At 47.5% G+C, this 9,613-nt stretch overlaps 1 protein-coding gene across 1 annotated transcript in view; it reads right to left on the minus strand.

The window, feature by feature from the left end:
* The window catches only part of T265_06518 (hypothetical protein), a gene marked incomplete at both ends in the record, with an annotated part of 32,668 nt that extends 30,745 nt beyond the window's left edge, over positions 1-1,923 (minus strand). Inside the window, one exon of the mRNA XM_009171801.1 lies at positions 1,645-1,923. Within this exon, the coding sequence (XP_009170065.1) occupies positions 1,645-1,923 (279 nt within the window). The remainder of the gene's footprint in view (positions 1-1,644) is intronic.
* Between the last annotated feature and the right edge of the window lie 7,690 nt (positions 1,924-9,613).

The following is a 9,613-nucleotide window of genomic DNA, read 5'->3' on the forward strand; positions in this document are numbered from 1 at the left end:
AAAGATGATGACATCACTGCTCATCTAAAAGTACTGTATGAGGCTGATTTCAATGATTTAGAGACTCCGGGAGTATGCCAAAGTGTCGAAAACAAAGAAGCGCTTCGAATCGTTGAAAAGTCTTCAGTGTTCAAGGATGGTCATTACGAAGTACCATGGCCATGGAGAACGGCCGAAAGACTTCCTGACGATTATCGTCTAGCCCATTCTCGATTGCAATATATAAGAAGGCGTTTTGCAAAGGATCTGACTTTGTTAGCACGATACAGAAACCGCATGAACGATAGCATCATTAAGGGCTACCTCGAACCTGTACCAACTCATCAATCTAAATCAGGGTACAAAAGGAAGTGGTATTTACCTCATCACCCCGTCTTGAACCCGAAGAAACCAGAAAAGCTGCGAGTCGTCTTAGATTGCGCGGTCAAGTTTGATGGTGTATCCCTGAACGACAGATTGTATCTAGGTCCCGACACTACTGCGAATTTGTTGGGAGTTCTGTCGCGCTTCCTGAGCGAGCACCTTGCTGTGGCTGCAGATATTTCAAAAATGTTCATGCAAGTAAAGGTTCCCGAAGCCGCAAGGGTGGCGGAAGAACTGAGGAAAGAAACAGGATTTGCGTTCACAAGAACAACTTACTGGACGGATTCAATTATAGTGCTTCAGTATATGCGGAACACTGTCACCCGCTATAGTATCTTCATGGCAAACAAAATCTCTAGGATTTATCAGTTGTCGTAACCCGGTGATTGGCATCACGTGGTGAGTGAAAATCCGACAGATTTAGCCTCTAGAGGGGTAAGTTCTCTGAGTGCTCTTCTCTATTGGTTCAAGAGACCGGCCTTTCTGGAAGCGTCTGAGGCCCAGTGGCTACAGTACGAACCAAAGTTCATACCAGAAGGAATAGAATTAAAGCGGAAGCACACTGCGGTTAACGTGACCGCTGCTTCGGAACCAACTGGGTTGCATCTTCTAATGTAAGGGTGTTCCGATCGATCTAAACTTCCACGACCTGTGGTATGGTTGACAAGGTTTAAGGCATACCCGAGAATGATTGAAAACGCCTCAACTGAATCCTCACTGAACACTGGCGGATTGAAACTCACAGAAATGAGGCAAGCTGGGCGTGATATTATTTGTATGTTTCAGAAGACGGTATACCCAGGAATCACGCTGGAATTAGAACGCGCAGGTAAGGTTGACGAACGAAGTGTACGCAACCACAAACTAATACGCTTATGCCCGATATTGATAGATGGTTTGCTGTGTGTAGGAGGTAGGTTGGATAACCTTTTGTGGCCGCGTGGTGCCAAACATACTGCCCTCGAAGCATAACGTCACCAGGTTGATAGTTTGGAACGCTCACGTGCTGAATGGGCATTGTGGACTATCACATACGTTAGCCGAACTGCGCCAAAGATATTGGGTCGTTCAGGGAGTATCGATGACTAAGCGGGTGCTCCATAGTTGCTGGACGTGTCGAAGGAACCTTACAACGGCTTCACGACAAGCTATGGCGCCACTGCCGGTCGACAGGATCCAGCCAGGCTGGCATCCCTTCAAGATAGTTGGGTGTGACTATTTTGGACCACTGACAGTAAAGAATGGAAGAAAGACTGAAAAAAGGTATGGCTGTTTGTTTACCTGCTTACAGATGAGGGCAGTGCACCTTGAAATGGCCCATTCGTTATCTTCTGACTCCTTCATTAAGGCGCTGATGCGTTTTATAGCACGAAGGGGAGCCCCAGAAAAGATTATCAGTGATAACGGTTCTAATTTCGTCGGGGCGGAGATGGAATTGAAACGAGCCATAGATCGACTTTCACATTCCCGCATCAGCGCTGAACTAATGCGGTATAACGTCGAGTGGCAGTTCACTCCACCGTTGAGCAGCCATAGAGGCGGAGTATGGGAACGTCTCATACGTTCCGTAAGGCGGATACTAAGGTCGACAGTAAATGAGCAGAGTGTGAACGACGAAGAACTAGTAACGTTTCTTACGGAAGCAGAACGGGTAATGAATGGACGCCCTATTGTGCCCAATCAAACCAACTATTTCGACAAGCCGGCACTGACGCCGAATGACTTGCTCATTCTCAATAATAGGGTACATGGAGTTGTGCCGGAAAGTATAACAGAGAGGTATACGAGAGGTTGGCAGCAGGTGAACTACTTGACTCAAGTATTTTGGAAGCGCTGGGTGAAGGAGTACGTACCTCTGCTTCAAGAGCGAACTAAGTGGCAGAAACCTCAGAGGAACTTCAGGAAAGGGGATGTAGTCCTGGTGCAATCAGGTGCGTTCTCTCGGGAACAGTGGCCCGTAGGCGTGGTTGATGAATGTGAAACGTCGGGTGACGGTTTAGTTAGGACCGTAGTTGTACGCACACGAGATGGTAGGCTTAGGAGGGATGTGCGTAAGATCGGTTTGATAGAGTGTTGTGAGTAGGGGTGGTGGAAAGAGATGGGAACCGCGCGCTCAACTCTCCGCAGGTGGGAGATGGGTTTTCGAACTCATCGCATACAGAGAGACCACTGGGAGTTGGCGCGTGAGCAAGTTCCGTTTGGCGTACTGCTGTAAGTCCACTCGGAACTTGGGGTAAGTAAAATATTTGAGCCAGGAATGACCATAGCTTGATGGAGGAAAATCCACTGGGATTTTGGGTGGCGGTGTAGAAGACAGCTTGCCAACAGTGTGCTCCCGTTTCCAACCCCAAGTGACAGCCAATCCCCATATTTATTCCCCTTGACCAGATGAACTGAAACCTTCTTGTTTTACTGAACTATTTTTATAACTCTTACGGACTTTGGTCGGACATTGTGATTTTGCGGTTGCTCGCCGTCGATATCTGTTTGGTTGTGACGATATCGATTTTGAGGCGTAGTGATCTGCGCTTTATCCTCAGGCTGGTAATTGTACCGCCTTATTTTTGTAACCCTACGGTATCTGCAGAGGAGAATCCGTTGAGGTTTGTTGAATATGTATATTATTGTGTTTGCAATAGTACCGTGATTCCAGAATTCGGATTTCTTGGTCGTTTTCCTGGATTGGCACGCGTGACTCAAACTCAGAAAGCAGATAGCCGTAACAGTACTCAACAGTTCCAGTACTCAACGGTGCTCTACGGGCACAGTACTTAACGGTGTACGGATCCAGTACTCCACGGTCTACGAACTCGGAGAAGATGGAGAAAGCCCCGTCAATGGATCTCTATCTACCGGAGGAATCGAGGCAAGTCGGCCGTTCTGGCAATCCTTTAGCTATTGGTTCATCTCCTGGCTCTGACTCAACTAAGCATAGGAAAATAAAGTCGGTTGCGCTTTTGCGAGCGCAGATTAAGGCAGAGGAAATGGAGAAAGAATTGCAGCTTATGCGGGCGCGTAATGAGGTGCGTCTAGCGGAGTTAGAGCTGGATTCGGACGATGATTCCGTCGTTGACGTGCAGGTTGACCCGCAGGATAAGGTAAAGGATTACCTAGCCGGGATGGTAAGTAGCACACCCATATGTGAGGCACCAGCGGTCCAACCGACTTCTTGCGTGGTTAAGGCAGACCTACCTAGAGTGGACTTAGAGGCCTTCGATGGCAACCCAAGGTGCTATTGGAGATTTATTCAACAGTTCAAATACTACATAGAGGATAGAGTGCAAGATAGTGGACAGAGGATGCTATATTTGATTCATTACTGCAGAGGTCCTGCGAAGGAAGCCGTGGCTGAATGCGTAATGTTGCCTCCCGAGATTGCTTACAGTAGAGCGAGGGAAATACTTAAGGATCTCTTTGGGAGAGAACATATGGTGGCCAGAGCCATACTGGACGATCTGTTCAAGAAATTGAAACCGTTGCATGACGATGCAGATTCATTGTCTCGTTTGTCCATAAATCTTCAAAACTGTCACGTTGCTCTGAGTCAGATGAATCATACTAGTGACATGAATTCGGTCTCGACCATAGAGCGCATTCTCCGTACGTTATCGAAGGATGCTCGTCGAAACTGGGCAAGGTTGGCTGACTCTATGGACAACCTTGGAAAACAGATAGGTTTCTCTGACCTATGCAACTTCGTTGCTCAAGAGGCCCGCATTGCTCGCAGCCGCTATGGTATGCTTACCATAGGCTCAGAACACAATCGTCCTCAAACGCAGCATCATCGGGTAGGCAATGGAAGGCGCCATAGTGTATTCGCCCTTCATAAGGGAACCGATGACTCGTGCCCTTTTTGTAACGAAAGACATGGACTGGTGCAATGTCGTAGGTTCACTGACTTGCCAATGCAAGCAAGATGGCGTATGGTGAGAAGGAAGCGGTTATGTTTTGTATGCCTAAAACCAGGCCATGCCAGTAACGAGTGCGATTCTCCTAAGAAGTGTGGTATAGAGAGCTGCTTGGGGTCTCACCATCATCTGTTGCATGTAGTGCCAGATGCCAACAAAACCACTTTGGTTGGTTTGTGCAACTCGACATCTCAGACGGAAACAGGAACCTGCCTTGGCGTCGTACCGGTTCGAGTGAATGGTCCGCAAGGCAGCGTTCTCACGTACGCATTGTTGGATAGTGGGTCGGACGTAACATTGGTAAGGAAAGACTTACTTGATGAGGTTGGTCTGACTGGCACTCCAACAACCTTGAATTTATCGACAGTGAGTGGGACCTCCACTGTGGAGGCTGCAAGTCTCAGAATTGAGTTTGAATCGGCAGATTCAGGTGAGACCGTAGTGACTGAACAAGCCTTTGCAATACGCTCTCTGCCCATCAGCCCACCGGTCATGAGCCCAACGAAGGTAGCTAGCCAATATGATCATTTGAAGGACACTACCTTTGTGGAGCTTCCAGATAAGCGTGTGAGAATATTGATAGGAGAAGACGTTCCAGAGGCACACTGGCCTATGGAGAAAAGGTTGGGCAAGCAGAAGGAACCCTACGCTGTAAAGACACCTTTGGGTTGGGTTCTACTTGGTCCGTTGTCTATAGGACATAGAGTCTGGAGACATGTGCACCATGTAAGTACGAAAGATGATGACATCACTGCTCATCTAAAAGCTCTGTATGAGGCTGATTTCAATGACTTAGAGACTCCGGGCGTATGCCAAAGTGTTGAAGACAAAGAAGCGCTTCGAATCGTTGAAGAGTCTTCAGTGTACAAGGATGGTCATTACGAAGTACCATTGCCGTGGAGAACGGCTGAAAGACTTCCTGACAATTATCGTCTAGCCCACTCTCGATTGCAATATATGAGGAGGCGTTTTGCAAAGGATCTGACTTTGTTAGCGCGATACAGAGAACGCATGAACGATAGCATCATTAAGGGCTACCTCGAACCTGTACCCACTCATCAATCTAAATCAGGGGACGAAAGGAAGTGGTATCTACCTCATCACCCCGTTTTGAACCCGAAGAAACCACAAAAGCTGCGAGTCGTCTTAGATTGCGCTGCCAAGTTTGAGGGTGTATCCCTGAACGATAGATTGTATCAAGGTCCCGACACTACTGCGAATTTGTTGGGAGTTCTCTTGCGCTTCCGGAGTGATTATGTAGCTGTGGCTGCAGACATTTCTGAAATGTTCATGCAAGTAAAGGTTCCCGACTGCGACAGGGGTGCATTACGTGTGTTATGGTGGGACTCGGAAGACTTGACCGGTGAACCCAAGCAATTCCGAATGACATCTCATCCGTTTGGCGCCACGTCCTCACCATTTTGTGCCAATTTTGCTTTGAGAAAGACAATCTCAGACTGGGGATTGCATTGCATGACTGAGGTGAAACAATCAGTGGATAGGTATTTCTACGTTGACGATTGTTTAGCATCACTTCCGGATGTGAGCGTGGCTCAAAGATTTGTGCGTGAGCTAAGTGGAGTTTTATCAAAGGGCGGTTTCCACTTAAGAAGATGGATATGCAACAGAGAATCTCTCTTGAGTGAGGTGTGTGAGTCGGATGTTTCGTCATCGGTGCTTTCCATTGAAGCTTTTCAGACAGTCGAAAGGACGTTGGGCTTACAATGGGATGCTAAAGCGGATGAATTTCGCTTCACCTTTGTTTTTCCCGATCGACCGCTCACTCGACGGGGAATACTGTCTTCGATCTCCTCCCTGTTTGATCCCTTGGGTTTGGTAGCCCCTTTGCTTTTGCCAGCAAAAATACTGTTACAAAAGCTGTGTAAGAAGCAATTACATTGGGATGAAAAACTGAGCGATGAAGACTCAGAGGAGTGGAAGATGTGGTTGGAGAGTATGAGATCGATTGGAGAACTGAAAATACCCCGTTGCGTGAAACCTGTCCATATTTATGATGCAAGTGTGGACTTGCATATGTTCAGTGACGCCTCCGAAGTGGGGTATGGTGTGGTTGGGTATTGTCGCTGGTGCATCGAACCCGAGAAATTCACGTGCATGCTGATATACGCCAAGTCTAGAGTGGCACCTTTGAAATCTGTAACAGTGCCGAGGCTTGAGCTGAATGCTGCGCGACTAGCCGCAAGGGTGGCGGAAGAACTGCGGAAAGAAGCAGGATTTGTGTTCACAAGAACAACTTACTGGACGGATTCAACCATAGTGCTTCACTATATACGGAACACTGCCACTCGCTATAGTACCTTCGTGGCAAACAGAATCTCTACGATTCATCAGTTGTCATCACCCGGTGATTGGCGTCACGTAATGAGTGAGGACAATCCGGCAGACTTGGCCTCTAGAGGAGTAAGTTCTTTGACTGCTCTCCGATACTGGTTCGAGGGGCCGGCCTTTCTGGAAGCGTCCGAGGCCCAGTGGCCACGCTACGAACCAAATTTCATACCAGAAGGAATAGAATTGAAGACGAAACGTGCTTCGGTTAATGTGACCGCTGCTTCGGAATCAACTGGGTTGCATCGTTTGATGGAAATGTGTTCCGATTGGTCTAAACTTGTACGATCTGTGGTATGGTTGACAAGGTTTAAAACATACCTGAGAATGATGGCGAGCGGCTCAACTGAATCCTCACTGAACACTGGAGGATTGAAACTCACAGAAGTGAGGCAAGCTGAGCGTGATATCATTCGCATGGTTCAGAAGACGGTATACCCAGCAATCATGCTGAAATTAGAACGCGCCGGTAAGGTTGACGAACGAAGCGTACGCAACCACAAACTAATACGCTTATGCCCGATATTGATAGATGGCTTGCTATGTGTAGGAGGTAGGTTGGATAACCTTTTGTGGCCGCATGTTGCTAAACATCCTATCATACTACCTCCGAAGCATAACGTCACCAGGTTGATAGTTTGGAACGCTCACGTGCTGAATGGGCATTGTGGACTATCACATACGTTAGCCGAACTGCGCCAAAGATATTGGGTCGTTCAGGGAGTATCGATGACTAAGCGGGTGCTCCATAGTTGCTGGACGTGTCGAAGGAACCTTACAACGGCTTCACGACAAGCTATGGCGCCACTGCCGGTCGACAGGATCCAGCCAGGCTGGCATCCCTTCAAGATAGTTGGGTGTGACTATTTTGGACCACTGACAGTAAAGAATGGAAGAAAGACTGAAAAAAGGTATGGCTGTTTGTTTACCTGCTTACAGATGAGGGCAGTGCACCTTGAAATGGCCCATTCGTTATCTTCTGACTCCTTCATTAAGGCGCTGATGCGTTTTATAGCACGAAGGGGAGCCCCAGAAAAGATTATCAGTGATAACGGTTCTAATTTCGTCGGGGCGGAGATGGAATTGAAACGAGCCATAGATCGACTTTCACATTCCCGCATCAGCGCTGAACTAATGCGGTATAACGTCGAGTGGCAGTTCACTCCACCGTTGAGCAGCCATAGAGGCGGAGTATGGGAACGTCTCATACGTTCCGTAAGGCGGATACTAAGGTCGACAGTAAATGAGCAGAGTGTGAACGACGAAGAACTAGTAACGTTTCTTACGGAAGCAGAACGGGTAATGAATGGACGCCCTATTGTGCCCAATCAAACCAACTATTTCGACAAGCCGGCACTGACGCCGAATGACTTGCTCATTCTCAATAATAGGGTACACGGAGTTGTGCCGGAAAGTATAACAGAGAGGTATACGAGAGGTTGGCAGCAGGTGAACTACTTGACTCAAGTATTTTGGAAGCGCTGGGTGAAGGAGTACGTACCTCTGCTTCAAGAGCGAACTAAGTGGCAGAAACCTCAGAGGAACTTCAGGAAAGGGGATGTAGTCCTGGTGCAATCAGGTGCGTTCTCTCGGGAACAGTGGCCCGTAGGCGTGGTTGATGAATGTGAAACGTCGGGTGACGGTTTAGTTAGGACCGTAGTTGTACGCACACGAGATGGTAGGCTTAGGAGGGATGTGCGTAAGATCGGTTTGATAGAGTGTTGTGAGTAGGGGTGGTGGAAAGAGATGGGAACCGCGCGCTCAACTCTCCGCAGGTGGGAGATGGGTTTTCGAACTCATCGCATACAGAGAGACCACTGGGAGTTGGCGCGTGAGCAAGTTCCGTTTGGCGTACTGCTGTAAGTCCACTCGGAACTTGGGGTAGGTAAAATATTTGAGCCAGGAATGACCATGGCTTGATGGAGGAAAATCCACTGGAATTTCGGGTGGAGGTGTAGGAGAGAGCTTGCCAACAACGTACACCCGTTTCCAAACCCAAGTGACAGCCAATCCCCATATTTATTCCCCTTGACCAGATGAACTGAAACCTCCTTGTTTTACTGAACTATTTTTATAACTCTTACGGACTTTGGTCGGACATCGAGACTTTTGCAGTTGCTCGCCGTCGATATCTGTTTGGTTGTGACGATATCGATTTTGAGGCGTGGTGATCTGCGCTTTATCCTCAGGCTGGTAATTGTACCGCTTTACCTTTGTAAACCTACGGTATCTGCAGAGGAGAATCCGTTGAGGTTTGTTGAATATGTATATTATTATATTTGCAATAGTACCGTGATTCCATAATTCGGATTTCTCGGTCGTTTTCCTGGATTGGCACGCGTGACTCAAACTCAGAGAGCAGATAGCCGTAACAGGTGGTCCTATTGTCAGTTCGCTTATGTGCTAACATTTTAGGCCCCACGTGATAAGCCTGTTCTGATACACAACCTTCCTTTGCAAGGGGACCGTTGTTAATCCCCCAGAGTCCACTCTCAAGCGTTAATAATTGCGTTTGTGCCGATCACTTTGGGAAAGAAGGCATGAATAAATGACTACCATTGATGGCCGAAGTTAAATTCTAGCGCAAAAGTGCTGCTGTTACCCTCTACAAGTGCCACCATTAGGGGGAGCGTTAAAACTCGCGTAAAATCAGCGAATGTCTCCAGACCTTGAGAAACGTGGACACCAAAATTTCGTCGCTTTACTTTATAATTCGAATGATAATAGTACAAGCATAATAGTATATGTAGGTGACTAAATCACCACTTACGGCAGTTCGTAAGGCAAGTATGGATAAGTGAAGCATGGCAGGATTCATATATTTAAGTCATGTTTTCAAATCAAAGGTACCTTCCACTAAAAGTAAACCCAAATTATATGTAATGTACTACTCGTAAGGCGCCTTCCACTGTAAACCCAAATTATATGTAATGTACTACTCGTAAGGCTGCTGAAAATCCATCGACAGCCCACGACCGGTTTCGCCCTTCCTTCTT

This window comes from Opisthorchis viverrini, assembly GCF_000715545.1.
Source record: "Opisthorchis viverrini unplaced genomic scaffold opera_v5_135, whole genome shotgun sequence".
Classification (NCBI taxonomy): domain Eukaryota; kingdom Metazoa; phylum Platyhelminthes; class Trematoda; order Opisthorchiida; family Opisthorchiidae; genus Opisthorchis; species Opisthorchis viverrini.